Genomic DNA, 21,640 nt, shown 5'->3' with positions numbered 1-21,640 from the left:
CTCTTATACTTGTAAATTGTGTAATCACTGTATTTATTTATTTCCAAGTACTGACATAGGAGCAGACTAGAGATATTAAAAATTTATAATTTTAGTTTTAGTGCCAATTTGAACTTCAACTGTAGAATACTATGATCCAAACTTACTCCTTTTGATGTTGATTTTGGGTGTAACCTAAAATAAATGACTTAAACTACAGATTTCATTTTTCCTAGCCCTAAATGTTAACTGCCATGACAGATCCTCAAATATAAATATTTACTGAGGTTTCATGGCTTTATTTAAAAACCAGAATTATTTATTTCTCAGATAGTATCATCCAAATAAAAGATGACACAAATTTCTTAATAATTAATAATAATAACATGTTTGAGCTCATTCTATTAGCCAAAGACTCTTCTGGGTGTTTCCCTGAGTTAACTCATTTAGTCTTCACAACAGACCAATGAAGTTAGTACTGCTGTTGTCCACATTGTGCAGATGAGGAAACTGAGGCCCAGCATTTTATTCACATAACTAGTAGGCAGTAGAGCCAGGATTATGAACTCAGGCAGCCTGGCAACAGACTCTGTGCCCCTGTCCACTGTGGGGACACTCCATTTAGCTTATTCAGAGCTATGGTAATTCACTAAGTTAGGTGTTAGGATCACCATTTGTGAAGTTCTTTCTTAACTAGTGTCTTACAAAGTGCAAGTCTGAGTCCTTTGGGACTGCGTAGACAGAAAAATGATTTGTTGGTGTTCCTGGAAATTGCAAGTGAGAATACTTCAAAAGATTACTGGAAAAGAAGGAATTCAGTGGTTCCCAACCCATTAGTGTTCTAGGGACAGGGGATGGGAATAGAACCTTCTAGTACTGGGTCACCTTATGGATGGGAGGAAAACATTGCTGGAGGCATTGAGAGGCAGGCCAATTAAGGATAAAATGAGACAGGGTCAGAGGTTCAGCCCAGACAAGCCAGGAACCTCAGTCTAGGGTGGTGGTCTGTCTCAGCCTTTTGTTCATAATCACTCCCCGAAGGAGTCTTTTTAGGCGTTTCTATTCCTTATTTCCCCCTTTCCTCCCGTGTGAAATTATAACACTCACTCAGATATATCTGTACTTTGTACATAGAAGAATAAGATTTTTCACCCCCTAAGAACAAATTTTTTCGATGTCAGTGCCTAGAGGCACAGATACACTGAATGGTGTCAATACACATGGGGTGGGAAGAGTGAGATCAGTGAAACACCTGGAGGAACTAATGGGCTTCAAAGTTAGAAGGACTTAGAGACAGGAAGACCTAAGGGAGGTGAAGACAGGAGGTTTTCTTAAATATGTGAAGTCAGGAGTTCTTTGACTTGGGGTCACCATCCTCACCTCCCCAGATTGGGAGTTACTCTCTATCTTCTTATAAGCTTCACTTAATTCTTGTCTCAATCCTCCCTCCATGGCTACAAGTGTGGTCATCAAGTAATCTGAAATGCCATTGTACTGTAATGAAATGTATCATTTCATAGTGTGTGTTTTGAATTCTTTTTGTTTTATTTAGAAACCAGTTTCCCAAGAAGCTTGCTTTAAATTCTTTTATTTGAGCTCAGAAAATGGCAACTACTCCAATTTGCAAGAAATGGGTAATGAAAGTGCTTTAAAAACTAGAATGCATTCATTTGAGATCTCTAATCCCCAAATGACAGCCCTCAGAAAGAATCAAGCAGTAATTTGTGTTCCAGAGCAAACCGATTGTGCCCGGTCTTCACAAGGCCAGCTAGCTCATTTTTTCATATCTTACCTCTCAAATAATCTAACACTACCTAGGAGGCAATAACTATAACACTGAGTAAAAATCTTGCTAACCTTTTCCCATTCAAATCTCTCTTTTCCCTTGTGACTTTGCTGCCACAGGGACTTTATTCTGAGCTCTGTAACCTAGTGCACATCCCAAGGATCCTAGTAAACCTTAAGTAACCTAATCTAATCACATACTAGGAGGCATAATAAGGAAACCAAGGCCTCCCAATATTTTTCTTCTTCACAGACAAGCTGTGGTTATTTAATTGGTTAAAGGGCAGGGTGTATCTTAGAACAAAAGGAGTGATGAAGAAAGCATCTACCAATACATGGGAAAGGCACTTCACCAGATTATTATTTGAAGGTTTGAAAGTACTAGAAGACCAGCCAGAGAAGACCATGCCCAGAAGTCAGAGAACTTTTTGGGAAACTATAATCTTACATTTGTGGCTGTAAGTATCAAGCCTGGGTATGCATTAGAATCAGCAAGAAGCTTGTCAACTTCCATCCCAGAGAGATTTTGACTTAGAAGGTTTGGGGTGAGCTCATGGGCACTGGTGTTTTTTAAAAGCACCCCCTGCTCTGCCACCTCCCAATGATTCTGATGTGCATCTAAGGTTGAAAATCACTGCTTTACATTATAAAGTGCTTTCACTTACATGATTCAGGATTTTTGTATGCATACAGAAAGGAAAAAGAAACATTGTTAATGACTGTTGACTGTGTAAGAAAATAGGAAGAAACAGGGGTAGTAATTGTGACAATGAAAGGATTAGAGAAAAGTCAATTTCTAGAAACTGGAGGAAAAAAACTTCACCTTTCTAAGGGCTAAAATTAGTCCTATGCATATAGAACATTAAGGAGGGACTTGTATGTCCATATTTACTGCTATATATGGAATAGTTTTTAGATGATGGTAAAATTCTCTGCCCAGAGAAGTCTGAAAACAGTCATTTAGTATTTGATGCCAATTACTTCCGAAGATCATATTGCTTCTCCTCTATAAATGAAATATATTGGAGAAGAGGAGAAAAACATCTGTTGTTAGTAAAAAGGTATGTTAGAAAATGTCATATTAATATTTGTATGCGTATTTCAGGACTGTATAGACGCAGTGTACCTCAGCAGGCTCCTAACAGCTTTCAGATAGTTTAATAATTCTGCAGGTGAAAACTGGCAAGTGGATGATCTTGGATATAGCTGAAGGATGAAGTAAAGCCAATGAATGCTGTGGGCTCTCAGACTGTGTAGGGTGGGGCGGGGGGGTTGGGGGTAGGGGCAGAATATAAAAGTCAGGTTGCAGCGTGGCAGAAGTAAAGGAACTTGTGATCAAAAAGTCAGAAATTAAATTTTAAGATTTTCAATGTGGGTGATGACAAACTTAGACTGTGACCAAAACAGTGGTGGTGGCTATAGTCAACAGAGTGGAGGCTAAGCTTTCATCTCCATGTCAACTAATAAGATAGAGAGGAACAATGAATCAGGTACAGAAAATAAAATCTTCTAGACCATCAGTATTTAAGGCAAGAAGCTTCAGTTAATCAGCCCTTCACCCTCTGATTTCTAATTAAGAATGGCTAATAATGGCAATAATTACAGTTCAGCACTTACTAAGTGTCAATATTGTTCAAAGCACTTTGCTTACATTTCAATATTCACAATAATTTTGTGACAATAGGTACTATTGGCCCATTTGACAGATGAGGAAACTGAGACATGGAAAAAGCAACTTACTCAATATGGGTTATAAATGCTGGGGAGAAAATATAGACATATTTGGGGTGAGAAAATATTTTACAGAGTATCAGCAAAAGTGAACAGAGTCCAGAAAGAGGCCTGCCTATCTGTGTATGTTGCGTACCAACAGTTTCCAGGCTATATGTAGGGGTCTGGTAAGAGATGAGTCTGAAATAATGCATTGGTACCATATTGAAGATAATTCTAAACCCCCAGTGTTGAGTTTGAGCTTTATTTGGAAGGCAGGAAGTGGTAGGAATGTGTCATAATCAAAGCTGTATCTTAAGAAAACTACCTTTTAAGTATGAACAAATTAGAGTGAAAGGACCCAAATTAGGGTTTCTGTTTGGGTGGTTTTTGGTACTATTTGACAGGCAATGAGTATATCAATGAGAACAGTGGCAGTTGAAGGTTAATGAAAGAGACAGCTTTGATGTATGTTGCAAAGGTCAAATGTAAAGTTTTGGTAACTGGTTAAACGAAGAGGGTGAGGCAGAGGGAAGAGTTTAAATAGAATCCAAGATTTCAAGTCTGAGTGACTGGGTAACTACTGGCAGAAATTCAGGAGAGGCACTTTGTGGGGATGAGAGGGCCAGCAGGAGAAGCTGGACTTTGAAAATACGTACTTTGTTGTGTGAGCAGGCCATTGGAGGCAGGCCATAGCAGGAAGGTGGGAATGTAAGTTTGCAACTTATAAGAGTCTGGGCTAGAAAGGAAGCTTTTGGTGTCATCTGCATAATGATACTGTGGTAAACTGGGGAGTGGGACTGAAGTCTCTGAAGGTGGACAGAGGAAGTGAATACAGAACAGATCCTTGGAAAACATTTAAATTTAGGGACAATAAAGAGGAGTCAAAAAAGCAGACAGAAGGTAAAGGAAGGATGGGAACACCCAGAAATGTGCAGAAATATACACTGAGCACAAGAGAATGGAAGGTTCCACAAACAAGCTGACTTGGCAAACTCACATAGAAACCAAGAAGAATGTGGCCATTTGAATTAGAGTAGCAACAGAAGGAGAGAAAGTGGACCCAGATGGAAAGAAGTGAGTATGTCATAGCAGACAAAGGCAGCAGGACTGGCCTACACTTTCAAGAATTTGACAGCAAGGAGGAAAGAGAAGTCAATCGTGTGTGGAGTAAGGCATGTAAGGAAAAGTACTTTGTTTTGTTTTAAGACAAAGGGGTACCACTTAAATATATTTTAGACAGAGATGAAGAAGCCATAGAGAGAGGTGAGTGAAGATGTGTAGGTAACACCAGGTAGTAGCAGCAAAGATGATTTTAGCAGCAGAAATTACAGTGGGATGAGGTCCTAAGCTGTTTGCTGACCTTATCATAAAACAAACTAGAATGCATGGAACTGCTATCCCTACCAATTCCCAAGCAGCAATTCTCTTAGAGAATAAGGCAAGGATCAGTGGTGCAGGGTATTTTCCTTCTCTTCTGAAGAAATGCTTGAATTTTATCCATACATTCCAAGACAGAAGGGAAGAGTCACTGTCTTTAAAGAATAAAATAATTTCCATGAGTTGTAGGGGAGTAATAAGGGAACAAACTTTGATAGTGAATTTGGATTATAAAATATTAGGATTTTCTATTTGTAAGTACTATTTGCAGATTACATGGTTTATAAATATTTTATGTGCAGGAAAGGGGGGACATTGTTAGCCTGTTTTTCCAAAAAGAAATAATTTATTGCACTTAGGCAGTTAAATGTTATTTCACCCACTCCATATGATGCAAAAGCTTTCTGGAAAAGAAATAAGTAGAACAGGAAAAATATTGATAGTGGTTAATAAGTGACAGTTGGCTTTGGCTGCTATAGGCCTATATAGGGCAAGTGCTATAAAACATTCAGCACTCTGCTTCATTGTTCTGTCCTGTCCTGTCCTGTAAAGGGGGTTGGAGGCATGCAGGGATGTTGCTGGGCACAGGATGTCAGAAGGCATAAGGTGGGGCTGGGAAAACGAAAAGAGAACAAAGAGGTAAAAAGAGACTCTGTTCCTAGGAAATATACACGCTCTCCCTCTTCTGTGGGATGGGCTGGGTACCATGTATGTCCCTGTATATTCAAAATGATCCCTGGGGTCCCATTGCTGTCACATTTCTGCACAGTCCTCAGACACAGAGAAAAGTGTTGGAGGTTGTTAGCACATCTCCCTCTGGAGATGAAACTGGGCTCAACACCAACAAGAGAACACCAGAGGGGATTTGTCTCTCCTCCACGCTTGGATAATGGCTATTCCCTAATGCCTAGGGAAGAATTAAGTTCAGTATGTGCCTTGCACTATATTACACACTCAATCCTGAACAGCTGGGCTGTTAATGCAATTCAAAAAGAAGAGAGAACTCGCTATTCACCATCTATATCTAATGTATTCATAATAAATCTCTCAATGAGGAGGTATAAAAATTTCCTGTTGCTGTACAGCCAAAGGAAGCAGAGCAGTAGGCAGGTATCCAGGGAGCCTCATTAACAGAGATAACCAATGTGGAAAATCCAGGGGGACTTGTTCTATATTTCTATTAGTAATGGCAATTTTTCTTACCTGAAATATGCTGGTAATTTTCTCACTTGCAAAATTCAATTTGCCTAAGGATGAATAAATAGGTCTTTTCTTAATACTTACTGGATAGCCTCTATGTTCCAGATGCTACATAAAAGTAAAGCATTATTTGATGTTTATTTTTCCTTTTTCACTTTATTTCTTAGGAAACAAAACACTGAGTCATCACAGAATGATCTGTTTTCAAGAAAATTGAAATAATATAAAATGGTAATGTTTTGTAAAATTTTGTATTACGTGCGAAATACCTATGCTAAAATTTAGAAAAATGGAAAATGGGTGACAGTGAACTAGTATGAATACAGGAATTCTGATGGTAATATGGGGGTGTAGTGGTTAAGAACAATGTTAGTAGTGCCAAAGCAAAGGCATTTTCCTTCTAGATTTTACTTGAAAAGTGAAGCCACCTGTGTGGAGTCCCTCACCTCAGAGCCAGTCACAGCACTAACCAAATTAGCTTCCGCATGAGTTAGTGGATAAAGACATAAGAATGGTTGACCCTGGATAGAACCAATAACCAAAATGAAAGATATTTGCTAAAGATGATTTTCATCTAGAAATAGTTACTATTGAAATATTTTCTCACTGTAATTAGGAATATGCCTATGGTGGTCACTCATACTTCATAAAAAGATCATCTCTGTCTAGGGGGATTCATGCTTTCTTCCTCACACCCCCTGCCCTTTTACTTTTAGTTGACAGTAATAATTGCACATATTTATGGGATACAGAGTAATATTTCAATACATTATACAATGTATAATGATCAAATCAGTGTAATTGGTATAACCATCACCTCAAACATTTATCATTTCTTTGTGTTGTGAACAGTCAAAATCCTCTCTTCTAGCTCTTTGAAAGTATACAATAAATTATAGTCAATCATATTCATCCTACAATGCTGCAAAACACCAGACTTCATTCCTCCTATATAGCATAATTTTTTTTTTTTTTTTGAGAACAGAGTCTAGCCATCACCCAGGCTGGAGTACAGTGGCACCATCTCAGCTCACTGCAACCTCTGCCTCCTGGGTTCAAGTAATGCTCACGCCTCAGCCTCCCAAGTTGCTGGGACCACAGGCATGCACCACCACACCTGGCTAATTTCTGTTTTTTTTTTTAGGTAGAGACAGGGTTTCATCATATTGGCCAGGCTGGTCTCAAACTCCTGACCTGAAGTGATCTGCCCACCTCAGCCTCCCAAAGTACTAGGATTACAGGCATGAGCCACCACACCCGGTCCTAGCATAATTTTGTTTCTGCTACCCGACCTCTCTATCCTACCCGCTCTGCTACACTTCCCAGTCTCTAATACCCACAGTTCTACTCTCTACTTCCATGAACTCCAAACTTTTTTTGAGTTCCCACATAGAGTGACAGTATATAATATTTATTTTTCTGTGCCTGACTTACTTTGCTGAACATAATGTCCCCAGACTTATTCATGTTGCCGTGAATGGCAGGATATCATTCTTTTTTATGGATGAATAGTATTCCAATGTGTGTTTATGCCATATTTTTTAATCCATTAATTGGTTGATGAATATTTAGGTTGATTTCATATCTTCACTATTGTGAATAGTGCTGCAGTAAACATGGGAGTACAGGTATCCTTTTGATATACAGATTTTCTTTCCTTTGGTTAAATACCTATTAATGGGGTTGCTGGATTATATGGTAGTTCTACATTTAGTTTTTTTCAGCAATCCCCATACTGTCTTCCACAATGACTGTACTACTTGACATTTCCACCAACAGTTATATACATCTCCACAGCTTCACCAGCATTTGTTATTTTTTGTCTTTTTTTTATTATAATTGCCATTGTAACTGGGCAGGGATGATACCTCATTGTGGTTTTGATTTGCATTTCCTTGATGATTAGTGACATGGAGCATTGCTTCCTATGTTTGTTGGCTATTTATATGGTGTTTTGTTTTCTTTTGTTTTGTTTTGTTTTGTTTTTGAGACAGGGTCTTACTCTGACCCAGGCTGGAGTGCAGTGGTATGATGTTCATTCACTTCAGCCTCAACCTCCTGGGCTCAAGCAATCCTCCCACTTCAGCCTCCTGAGTAGCTGGGACTGCAGGTGTGCACCACCACTACTGGCTACTTTTTCTGTATTTTTTGTAGAGATAGGGTTTCACACACGTTGCCTAGGCTGGTCTCAAACTTTTGGACTCAAGTGATCCACTGGCCTCAGCCTCCTGAAGTACTGGAATCACAGTCATGAGCTACCACGCCCATCTATGTGTCTTCTTTTTGAGAAATGTCTATTTAATTCTTTTGTCATCTTTTTAATTTGATTATTTAGTTTTTTTGCTGTTGAGTTGTTTGAATTCCTTGTATATTCTGGCTATAAGTCCTTTGTAAGATTAATAGTTTGTAAATATTTTCTTCCATTCTACAGGTTGTCTTTTCACTCTTGATTGTTTCCTTTGCTAGTGTAGATACTTTTCAGTTTAATATAGTCCCATTTGTCTATTTTCGTTTTTGTTGCCTGTGTGTTTGAAGTCTTAGCTATGAAACCTTTGCCTAGACCAATGTCTTGAAGCATTTCTCCTATGTTTTCTTATAGTAAAGTTAAACAATAAAAGAAGAAGAAAGGAACAAAGAATGTACAAAGTAATTAGAAAATAATTAACAAAATGACCAGAAGTAATCCTCATCTATCAATAATAGCCTTAAATGTAAATGGTTTAAACTCCTCAATTAAAAGATATGGACTGGCTGAATGGATTTAAAAAAACAAACAAACAAACAAAAAACAAGACACAACTATATACTGCCCACAAAAAACTCACTTCACCTGTAAAGGCACACGTGGACTGAAAGTGAGGGATGGGAAAAAATATTCCACACAAACAGAAACCTAAAATGTGCAAATTAGCTATACTTATATCAGACAAAATAGACTTTAAGACCAAAAAAAACACAAAAAGGGACAAAGAAGGTTATTATATAATGATAAATGGATCCGTTCAGCAAGAGGATATAACAATTGTAAATATATATACACCTAACACCAGAGCACCTAGATATATGAGGCAAATATTATTAGAGCTAAATGGACTCCAATAGAATAATAGTTGCAGACTTCTTCGGCATTGGACAGATGGATTATCTAGAAAGAAAATCAACAAAGAAACATCAGACTTAATCTGCACTATAGACCAAACAGGCATAACAGACATTTACAAAACATTTCATCCTATTCCTTTGTTAAGACAGAGGAACAGAATGTGCATTTGGACCATTTAATAGCAGTTTTGGCTCATTGAGGTACGAATTCAAAAAGAGGGACATACTAACTAAACTGTGTTGAGCCCATCAAAATTGTTAGCTGATCTGTCAATAAATCATTCCTACTGACTCAGACTTTTATAATAGTAAAATAATATATACAATTTTTAATATATTTTAAAAACATAAAAAGAAAGCAAGTTGGGTTTCTTGAAATTCTGCCTTTCCTAGAATTTAAATCCCTTTCTCAGCATTGTTGAGATAGACACAGTGTTTTCATACCCTCTGTTTCAATGATGGCATGAATAAAGTGGATATACCACAATGAAGCATTCTTCTGTAAGAGACACTTAAGCATTATCTCCAGTTTGTCTCTATTATGAATATTCTTTGACAGACATCTTTGTTTTCCTGAATGTTAGAGTTTATTTCCTCAGAATAGCTTTCCTGAAATGAAATTACTGGAGCAAATTGTATGACTATTTTAAAGCCCCTATTTTCAGCATGTTTCTAAATAGCTTTGCAAAAGGTTATTTATTAATTTATCTTATGCCAGCAAAATATATGAAAACTATAGTATTACCCCAGGCTTAACAAGCTGCTACATTACTTTTCTATGTGTTTATTTTATTCCTAGCAAGCTTGGCAAATTTTGCTACTATTCATTTGCAGTTCTAGTGTGTTATTTGGTTCTTAATTTTTTTTTGTTGTTTTCTCATCAATTGGCTTATTTTTCCCAGCTCCCATCTCATCTGCTTTCCTCACCTTTATTCCTTTGTACAGGCTCACATGATTCATTCAGCTACTGGGTAGATGAAAAATCCCCAGTTGGGCCTGACCAAACCCAAGCTATCAAACGCCTCGCCAGGATCTCTTTGGTGAAGAAGCTAATGAAGAAGTGGTCTGTGACTCAGAACCTGACATTTCGAGAACAGCTGGAAGCTGGGATCCGCTACTTTGACCTGCGTGTGTCTTCCAAACCAGGGGATGCCGACCAGGAGATCTACTTCATCCATGGACTTTTTGGCATCAAGGTCTGGGATGGGCTGATGGAAATTGACTCGTTTCTTACACAGCACCCCCAAGAGATTATCTTCCTGGATTTCAACCACTTCTATGCCATGGATGAGACCCATCACAAATGCCTGGTTCTGCGGATCCAGGAGGCCTTTGGAAATAAGCTGTGCCCAGCCTGCAGTGTGGAAAGTTTGACGCTGCTAACTCTGTGGGAGAAGAACTGCCAGGTAGGAGGGAAGGAGAGATAAGCTTCCAAGAGCAAGAATTTAACTCTTCCTGCTTTTCCTGTATTGCCATCTGTAAAATCACTCAATCCAGGGCTCTTAGGCTAGAGAGTGGATTGTTTGGAATATTAAACATATGCAAACTAGTTCCTGGGCTCTAGAATAGGTTCAAGGGCTAGGGCTAACACCTGCCAAATACTTAAAGCTTGTCCAGCAAACTGTTTGACATCTAATTGACTTTTAGTGGCCTGGCCAGAACCAACCAAGGCAAAGTTGTAAAATTGGGCCAGTAGGTCATTACTGTTCTCTGTTTCCCGAGGTCCATTTTTACCCTTCTGGTTCACCTCAGGGATAGTCTGTTCCATCTTGCCTTCAACTCAATGTCAGATAATCCTGGCCAAGGTATTGACCGATTAGGAAAAGTATTAGCTGACTGAAACATAGTGATTCATCTCAGGAGTATTAATATTATAAAAGTATTTGGGTCTTAGAGGGAGAGAGAGTTAAGGAAGGAAGAGCCTATTGAAGGGGCTGCAGCCCGGGAGAGCATTCCATAGTCTGCTTAAGTTGAGAAGAGCCTGCCAGCCTAGGACCATGAGGGACACGCTCAGGAAGAGGAATGTGGGCCTCAGATATATTCCACTCTGATCCTAGAGGATGACAGTAGGAGAAAAGAGCTTCAGGAAAGTGTTTAATTTACACTCTCTGGAAAAAAAAAAAAAAAAGATGTACCTTTCATTCAAAGTTACTCACTTACTCAGCAGATGCATTAACCAAAACATCTTTAAGAGGCAGATATTTTTTAACTCAAGGAGGAGCTTTTAATTAAAAATAGTTTAAAGGTTATTCACTTGAAAATATTTATTAAACACCAGGTATGTGCCAAGTAACCTCTAAGGACTAGGGATAAATTAGTAAATAAAACAGACAAAGATACCTTGCCCTAATGGAGCTGTCATTCTGGTGGAGGGAGATAGATCATAGATAATAGAGATAATAAACATACATATATGTGTGTGTAAGTGTCTGTGTGTCACATATATACATATATGTATATTCTCAGACACACATATATACATATATGTATATTTATTCTCTCTCCATATATGTGTGTGTATACACACACACACACACACACACACACGTAAAGTGTTAGAAAGTGATAAGAGCTATGGAAAACGAAAAGGTCAAGCATGGTAAGAGGGAACCAGGATTCTGTGGGTTGGAGGATTGGTTGAAATGTTTAAAAGTTGATCAGGAGAGCCTTCATTGAAAAGATGACAAATCACTTGCATATTTGGGGGCAGAAGAAACAGCCAGTGCAGAGGCCCAAAAGCAGGAGTGTCCCTGCCATCCTCGAGGAAAAGGAGCATGCAGTGTGGCTGGAGAGCAGGTGATGACAGAGTAGTGAGAGGAGGTCAGAGAGGTGACTGGTGATCATGTGAGCCTAGAAGGCCCTGTAAAGACGCTAGCCTTCACTCACTCTAAGCGAGGAGAGTTCTGGCACAGGATGTTGTGGCCTGACTTAGGTCTTAATAAGATCTCTCCGGTTGCAGTGCTAGGAAGAGACCAGGGCAGGGGGATCAGGCACAAGTAAGGAACCCAGTGAGACTGTTAGTGGCAAGTGGTCAGATTTTGCATCTGTCAGAAGGTAGAGCCGACAGGGTTTCCTAATGGATACGATTTGGGGTATGAAAGAACCTGAGGATTCAAGGATGATTCCCAGGCTTGGCCTGAATAACTGGAAATACCAAGTTGTTTTTGCACACCCTGAGAAGTTCTAAATGTCTTCGACACCATAGAGGATTCATGAGTTAACTCTTAGTATCTGCTAAAGTCTATCTAAACAAGTTTCTTCCCTAAGACTTTTGTAAGTAATATTTTGCTAAATATTTATCACACTTCTATCCCGTAAAAGTAAGTTTATATCTGTTCATGTCTAACTTAGAGAGACGTTTTTCCCAGTGGAATTTCTCTTTTACAATATGAGATAATAGTAACAACAACTAATGTTTATTAAACCTTTACAATGAGCTAGGTACATGGATTAACTCATTTGATCCTCTCAGTGACACCATGAGATGGGTACTTTGTTATTGTCACCATTTTACAGATGAGGAAACTGAGGTATGGAGACACTAAGCAACTCACCCAAGAGAAAACTGGGAAAATTTTAAAATCCTAGTTAGTGAGAACCAGGATTCAGTCACAAGGCTTTCTGGCTTTCCAGAGTTCCTACAGCTTCTCATGGTCTCTGAGGGGTATTTAGGCACATTGGTGTTTTTCACAACTGATGTTGTATATATTAGGCTAATGAAATATTTTGCTTTTATTAATGAGCCCCTGTAATCAGAAGATCTCAGAGAATTAGCAGAAGGGGAGAAAGGGATGGAGAGCTTTGGAATTTGGGGATTCGGTAAGGTTAAATTTGAGTACAGATATAATTTTATACAGAGCCAGGATTGAGATGGGTTGACATATTGCATACTAAACTGCTTACAAATCTGCAGGAGTAAGGGATATCTTCAGGAATAAAGAATAGTGTGGGCAGTGAATTTCTAACAGTAGAGGGATGATCTATCATAGCTTTTTCAGCATGGGCTAATTTAACTGTATTATCCAACTACAAATACTTCTAAAGGTATGAAGGAAAGAGACTGTGATGATATCTCAGAAAAAGGGAGAGTGTCATCAGTTTAAATCCTAAGATCCCCCTGTGCTCCTTTCTTTCCCATGTTTTTCCTGCCACATTTCTTCTTGAAAGCTAAACAGGCTGGGCACGGTGGTTCACGCCTGTAATCCCAGCACTTTGGGAGGCCGAGGCCGATCATGTGAGGTCAGGAGTTCAAAAGAAGCCTGGCCAATATGGTGAAACCCCATCTCTACTAAAAATACAAAAATTAGCTGGGCATGGTGGCATGCGCCTGTAATCCCAGCTACTCGGGAGGCAGAGACAAGAGAATCGCTTGAACCCAGGAGGCAGAGGTTTCAGGGAGCTGAGATCGTGCCATTGCCCTCCAGCCTGGCCAACCAGAGTGAAACTCCATCTCAAAAAAATAAATAAAATAAAATAAAGCTAAACAAAGAGATTTCAAACAGAGGCACCAGTCATCCCTGCTATTGCCAGGGAAGAGTTAAACTTTAAATATTTTTCATGTAATGAGCTGCCTAACATGTAACCCCCTGCATATTTTATTACTACAATTTAGTTGAACAAGTATGCTACCATTCAGTCAAATTTCATTTACTTAACATGCAATTACATCATAGCCATAGGTATATATTTATTTGTACATTAGTGGCTATGGGTTTTGAGGGTACAATGACTTAGAGATTTAATCTACATCTTGGAAGTATTTAGGATCTTAATAAAATGGTAAGAGTACATAACACTAGGGAATACGAAACAACTGATAAACAATTGCACTATAAAAGTGCCTCAAATGTTCTGTACTATATGAAGAAGGGGATTTTGTAATAAATCAGTTGAAAAGTAGAACGTAGCATTAAGTCTGTATCCCAGAGGCTCCAAGTAAAAGAATGACCAGAATAAGAGGAGGTCTGTCAAGGAATCATTCTTGAAGGAAATGAGACTGTTAATCTGAGTCTCAAGAGAAAAACTGAACATGAACCACTGAGATAGAGGGGAGAGTATTTCAGAGAAAAACACAGCAGAGAGAGGTAGGGGGGAGAGGGAGGCAAATGCAAAACACAGGTCCTGAGTGAGAGTCGCTGCACCTAGATCCCTGTAGAGTGAGAATTGGTTTGCAAGGCCAGCCTCCCCCGTAAACATAAATTCTCCCTGTAACCTTTAGGGTCGGATTGCTCAAGAAGGCTCTTGAAGAAAGGCATAAAGACCCTTTTGGATAATTTGTACTTTATGCACTTTTTCCAAGGCAGAGTAAAGAATGGTACAGTCCTCTCGTTCCCTGACATGTGGCCCAGGGGCAGGCAGCAGGCCCAAGACATGTCTGGCAGGTCCTGTCACAGGGCTGCACCGCCTCCCACCTCTCCCACTGTTCACTGCACAGGACAGCTTTCCTCACAGCCCCCAGCCTTACCACCTGGCCAGTTACACCTCTACAAGGAAATCCTCCCATTCCCCCAGGCAATCTGCTTATCATGAGCCTGTGATTAACCTCATTAACACACCCGTTTACCACAGACGTCATTAGCAGTCAGTCAGACATTACTCAAAACCATTAGAAACAGCAAGAACAGCCATTACCCGGTTCAGTGCAACCAGCCTGGTGCTCCCCAGCTCTGGGCCTTGGGGAGCAGTTAGTCAGGCACCTTAGTCATGAGCTAAATGCACACCAGAAATGAGGCTGACATCCAGAGCTCTTGTTCTTGGGTGCCGGGAGGATTACCCTCTGTGGCCAACTATCCGGGGATGGCAGTCCAGCCCCCGTGAGCATGTGCAGGGCATTCCACCAGGAAAAGATTACTAGTGCCTGGGACAGGGAAAAATATATTCCTTTAGAAACCTTCACAGCAGAGCTCTGAATCGGGACGATCAAAATAGCAATTTCCTATCCCACAGCTGCCTCCCAGAAACTAATTAATGCTGTGGATGTAGCTTGCTAATTATTTTCAACATCACCACCATCCTGAGCGGTCCCTGTGGAGGCCAGTTGCCACTGCGAAGTCTCCCCTGACTCAAGTGGCACACTCCCCACTCTCCTGGGAAGGGCAGTTCCAGGCAGAGCCAGCACACACAATTGAAAGTCTGTTTACCCACAAATTAGTTCAATGTTTTTATTTCAACTCCAAAAGCTGTCAGTTTTGTAATTACAGGAGACATAACTTCTAGACAGCACTTGCTGCTCAGCCTGAGGTCCAAAGCTTCCCCGGGGGATATGAGGGTAGAATTTAAGAAGTCTTTAAATTTGGATGGGAAAACAATTACATGTTCATTTTTACTAAAATTGAACTGAAAATTAGTATACCCATAGATTATGAGGGCAGGCGGTGACCCACAGCAATCTTAGCCCTGCCTGATATTTATCTCCCTAGATGCGTCCATCTCACATTTTGGTTATCGCAGATATCTGAGATACCGTTTATGCTTATCACTAACTCACAGTTACGGGACTTATTAGACTTAAAACAAAATATTTTTACTGAATGCGTTTAACATGCAGCACATACATTAATTTATTACAAACTTATTTAATATATTGATTGCTATATTTCCATATCATAGATTTTTTTTGTAATCCTGTATATTTTATGCATTCATTTAAAATGTAATTCTGAGAAAGGGGTCCATGATTTTAATATACTTCCAAAGGTATTTATGCCAAAAAAATTAAGAATTTTTGAGTCAGACATATGGCAAGTGCTCTGTAAATCTTTGCTGATTTCCTAAAAATATATATTAATATAAACAGTTTTGACATTCCACATATGATTATATTTTCTTGCCTTTTTCCTAGCAGTCCGTGTAAAACAAAGGAGTTAACATTCAGCATTTTTATGGATTGCTTTCCTTTTTGTGTTTTGAATATTTCAGGTTCTTATTTTCTACCACTGTCCCTTCTACAAGCAGTACCCCTTCCTGTGGCCAGGAAAGAAGATTCCAGCACCCTGGGCAAACACCACAAGTGTGCGCAAACTAATCCTCTTCTTGGAGACCACTCTCAGTGAGCGGGCCCCTCGGGGCTCCTTCCACGTCTCCCAAGCGATCCTCACCCCCAGAGTGAAGACCATCGCCCGGGGCTTGGTTGGGGGCCTCAAGAACACGCTGGTTCATAGGTAAGAATTTGCTTCCACCCCACAAGGAAAGCTTTTTAAAAAATAAGTATTTTAATTCTATTCTGAGTAAATCGCAATAAAGCCATGTGGTCTGAGGATTTAGAAAAACAACAAAACAAGCAAAAAACTTTATATTCGAGAAGACCATGCAGTTGAGGTGGATTGTATTAACAAAGGATCTCTAAACACTTTGTTCATAAGTATACATCATACCATAAATACTGTACTGTCTAAATTTTGCTATAAGGCAAAGCACATTGAGCCAACACCATGTCTGTTCACTCCTGGCACCTGGCCACATGGGGTCCTGCCTGTGCCTCGCAGCTGACCCAGGCACTCATTTAAGAAGCATTCAATATAGGCGGCTGTCCTAGGTGCTAAGGTTCAGAGCTGGCCCTTCAGGAATTTGTTCTCCTTTCCATGGTGACCATGAGTCACTGAAAAAGCAGCTTAGGATGCCACCCACCATACCCATGCTGTAGCTTCAAATACTTCCTCAGGGTGGAATTGAGCCTGGCTGTACAATTAGGTAGGAGAAGCTTCAGTAATTTTGTATCAGATGGTGTTCCTTATCCTGGACACCAATGAATGATAAATGTTCTCAAGAGAAAAGATGGTTTATTTGTATGCGTGTTTGTGTGCACACATACATGTGAGTGTGGGTATGTATGTGTCTATGTGCCTGTACATGTGTATATGTGTATGTATATGTATAAAAGGAATGTTATAAATACATTTGGATAACAGGGAATCCCTTGCAATCCAAGCTAAGGAAGCTAATACGTTTGGGTAGCAAAAGATATTTACAAGAATCAGTTTGGTCCCTGAGTTTCAGGTTGATGAGCAGAGTTCAGATAATGAAAGATTCATCCAAAAACATGTTTCTATTTATTTGGTCCTGAGTTTAGGTAACATGAGTTCAGATAACAGGAGTTCACCTAGCAGGAGTTTAGATAGCAGGACTAGATTTTTCTTTCTTGGTGAGAGCTCCTGATTATGTCAACCGTGGACAAAACCAGAAAGTCTTTTCTGTGTGGCTTTACTAAGTCTTGACTGAATTCATTATGCTGAACTTGGAAAAGTGAATTTTATAAACCAGCACTATATCTCTTTGAAAGATCCCGAATTAGAAGCTTTATTGTTTTAATAATATATGTTTGTGTATCCACACTGTTTTCCTCATGCCTCTGGTATATTTGTAGATCAACATTATTTATATATTCATTCAACAAACATTGAGTATGTAGGAAGAGCTGGGTACAAAGATTCAAGGTGAGTAATATACTGTCTGCTGTCAAGGAACTCACAGTCTAGCAGCAGAAACTGGCATGAAAATTTCTATAAAGCAATGTGAAATACCACTGTGAAGAAGTCTGTGCAGAGAGCCATACTAATAAGGGAGAGGGAGTATTTAAAAAACTAAGGATAAGTTATATCTGTATACCATATACTGAATATCAAATGCCTTTTTACAGATGATTTCATTTGATTCTTAAATCAAGTCAGCCTCTAGGATGGCACATTGTCTACAGCATATTATCATCCCCTCTTTAGATGGGATTCAGGGAGCTTAAGTGACCCCAATCCATACAGCCAGTAAAAGTCAAGAAGACCTCTCAGACTCTGGCCTTCTGATCGTTAGACCACTGCCCTTTTCAGCTTTGGACACTGACTTGGGTACTGCGTATTTTCGTGCTTATTCTTTTCTGTTCCACAGGCCTGCAGTTGTCTTATTAGTACCTGAATCTGGTAATATCTCACAGGTTACGACTGGTAACCCACAATGTCACAAAGCTTTTCATACCTGTACATTCCTAAAACTTTAATCTGGCTGCAAGTGAAACATTGGCTCTTTCCTTTATGATGAGAGATAATGATGTTGGCATGCGCCCAAAGCCAAGGGATCCTACTATGCCAGAGCCCTTGCACTACTGGTAGCAAGCCGATGTCCCTAAGCTTGGAAAGATACTTTCTTTGTCATCTCGCCCCCTGCCGGCCGTAAGAATATTACAAGTATGCATCATGCATTCCTAGCCCTGCACATCAACTGAAGGAGGAAAATATAGCTCTGGTTGGGTTTGTTCCAAAAGGCCAGTGCAGAGTGTGGCTGTCATTTCCTCTGGGCTGTTGAACAAACATAGGACCTTCCCCTGTGTGCCAACACCCAGAGGGTCTGTCCTAACAACTGGTCGCTGGCACTGGTGGTCAGCTCAAACCAAGAAGAAAAAGACATGTATTTTCTTACAAATGTAGAGGTGGTTTCTCGGCAGGGATTTCACCCCCTAACTCTTCGATAAACTTTGGAACCAAGATCTTGTTCATTTTGGTTCAACACCGTAGAAGGAAGCCACAAGAAATATAGCCATTTGACTCAATTTCCATGGTGGTTTCTCCCAGACTTATAGAAACCTGAAATTCAGGTTCATGTCACTCCCACTGAAATCAAACGAAATGCTTTGCCTAAGCCTCAGGACAGAGCATCCATGAACTCTAGAAGGAAACATGGACTGAAATCAGAAGGCCTGAGAGTGCAGCCTGACATACTCCCTGTTCCAGAGTGCATTGTGTTGTGCCCCGTCCCATCCCCGCCATCCCCAAGTTTACATATTGAAGTTCCAACTCCCAGTTACCTCAGAATGTGGCTACATTTGCAGATACGGCCTTTAAAGAGGTAATTAAGTCGAAACGAGGATGTTAGGATGGGCCCTAATCCAGTCTAGCTGGTATCCTTAAAAGAAAAGAAATTTAGACACACAAAGAGACACCACAGATATGTGTTCACAGAGAAAAGGCCATGTGAGAATGCAATAAGAAGGCGGCTGTCTGCAAGCCAAGGACAGAGGCCTCAGGAGAAACGAAATCTGGTGACACTTTGATCTTGGATATCCAACTTCTAAAACATCTTGGATGTCCAACTTCTAAAATACATTTCTGTCATTTAGGCAACCAGTATGTGGTATTTTGTTATGGTAGCCCTAGCAAACCAATGCAGTCCCTGAGCAGCAGGGTGGCCTTGGACAAGTTTTCTGAGGTCTCTGAGCTGTGGTTTTCTCACCAGTCAAACAGGATTAATAATACCTCATCAGATTGTAGCCTTAACATGAAAATGCCAGCCACAGTGGCTGGCAGAAAATAGACATGCCATCCCTATTTGTAAAGACACCCAGAAACACTATGGACCACCCTTGTTCCCAGCTGGGCCCCAAGGTCAAAGGGAAGTTTTTAACCTCCTGCTCTGCCATCCATGGGAACTGTTGCCTCACGGGCCTGTCAGCACTGTCAGGTTCAGCCTTTTGCACAGATCCCTTGTCCTGGTAAATACCAAGAGCTGACAAAATAAAGCAGCTCCTCTTCACTGTGGGTTCTGCATTTCCCCTTCTTCGTACTTAATCCTAATTATTTGATCCTTGCCTTGGAGAAGGTTGACACATGCTACCCAAAGCTGACACAGAGTTCTTTGTCACTGGAAACCACAAGTACATACCTTTCACTGCATTTCTCTGCTCAGGCTCCAGGGATCCTCCAAGGTGAGGAGGGTCTCGCTGCAGTGACTGGAGTTGCCCCAAGCCTTCAAGGCTCATTTCCCTGTGAAGACCAGCAGAGGGTGCCTGCACCTCATACTTCAACACTGACTCAGGCTTTTAAAACGAAGTCTTGAATCTATCAGGCTCACTACTGCTATGTCCTCGGTGTGGGTCCCTGTGTATCTTTGGTCTATCTTTAAGGAAGTGTGTATTTGCAGTTTCTCCCTTCCAAACCACAACATGTTGTCACGTAAGCTGGAGGATGTGACCTCTGTAAGGTGTAGTTTCTTACTGCCAGCCACCAAACATTTCTACCTCACACTCTTCCAGTTATGATTCCTTTCCTTTTTTTTTATCAGACTTACCATATCACAGAAACTCTTCTAAACACTTTACATGTATTATTTTGTTTAATTCCCCAAAAATCTGTATGAAGCATTATTATTATCACTCTTCAGGAGTCCCTGTTCAAAATGGAAGTACCCCTGGGAGGGCAATCTATTAAGTTGTAATCAGCTATTAATATAAAAATTTAGGCCAGGTGCAGTGGCTCACACCTGTAATCCCAGCACTTTGGGAGGCCAAGGCAGGCGGATCACCAGGTCAGGAGATCGAGACCATCCTGGCTGACACAGTAAAGCCCCATCTCTACAAAAAATGCAAAAAATTAGCTGGGCGTGGTGGCGGGCGCCTGTAGTCCCAGCTACTCGGGAGGCTGAGGCAGGAGAATGGCGTGAACCCGGGAGACGGAGCTTGCAGTGAGCCGAGATCACGCCACTGCACTCCAGCCTGTCCGGATATGGGGCAGAGGAAGACTCCGTCTCAAAAAAAATAGATAGATGGATAGATGATAGATGATAGATAGATAGATAGATAGATAGATAGATAGATAGATAGATAGATAGATAGATAGATAGATAATGATAGATAGATAGATAGATGATAGATAGATAGATAGATAGATAGATAGATAGATAGATAGATAGATAGATAGATAAATTGATGATATGTGTTTTAGCCCGTGGCTGATTGTAGAGTCCACTGAAAGAGGGAGGAGACCCAGGACTGATTATAGTTGTTATGGTAAGAGAAAAAGAAAGAGGAGGACAAAATGCTACCAAGGCCTGAACAAGGTTGTCTGAAAAACTGAGAAGTCAAGATATGTGTTGAAAGAAGGGCAGGCAGCATCAAGGGAGAGTTTCTTCTGTCTTCCTTAAAGCATTCTCAGCCTACTGAGTGTGTATTGAGCTGTTTTTACTATGATGTAAACTGTGAGTACACTTTATTGCTTTCTTCTCTATGCTGCCTGTGGTAGTTTACACTTACTACTAATGCAGAAATTATCACATTGAATTTTCATTATTCCTTTATGTCACTAAATAACTGGCTGTCACCTAGGAAGCCTTTGATTAATAAAATGAGACTGAAAGACCGTTAGTGAGACAACTGATTAAGTATTGGTCTATTAAGAAGCCATACTTAGTGATCGAATAACTGTATATCCATATGAAAAATGTAAGCCTTGACCTCCTACTTTATACCATATACAAAAATCAATTTGAGATGGTTCTTAGAGCTAAACCTAAAAGCTAAAAACCATAAAGCTTTTAGAATAAAATATAGGGTATGTTTGTAAATTTGGAGTGGACTGAAGTTGTTCTTAGATCCCAGAAGCAATAAAAGAAAAAAATGGACAAATTAGAATCTATAAATTTAAGGAATTCGGCTCATCAAAATATGTCACTGAGAAAACTGACAGACAAGCTATAGGCTAGGAGAAAATAGTCACAAAATATATCT

At 40.0% G+C, this 21,640-nt stretch overlaps 1 protein-coding gene across 3 annotated transcripts in view; it reads left to right on the top strand.

The window, feature by feature from the left end:
• Positions 1–21,640, top strand: part of PLCXD2 (phosphatidylinositol specific phospholipase C X domain containing 2) — a 165,350-nt gene that overhangs the window by 23,168 nt on the left and 120,542 nt on the right. For all 3 annotated transcript variants that reach the window (XM_012501072.1, XM_012501071.1, XM_003261798.3), the window contains exons 2-3: positions 10,102–10,562; positions 16,075–16,316. In XM_012501072.1, coding sequence (XP_012356526.1) covers positions 10,102–10,562; positions 16,075–16,316 — 703 coding nt within the window. The remainder of the gene's footprint in view (positions 1–10,101; positions 10,563–16,074; positions 16,317–21,640) is intronic.

The sequence above is a fragment of the Nomascus leucogenys genome, chromosome 21 (assembly GCF_006542625.1).
Source record: "Nomascus leucogenys isolate Asia chromosome 21, Asia_NLE_v1, whole genome shotgun sequence".
Lineage (NCBI taxonomy): Eukaryota > Metazoa > Chordata > Mammalia > Primates > Hylobatidae > Nomascus > Nomascus leucogenys.
The sequence above is the reverse complement of the archived record's forward strand: the minus strand, read 5'-3'. Positions and strand labels throughout refer to the sequence as shown.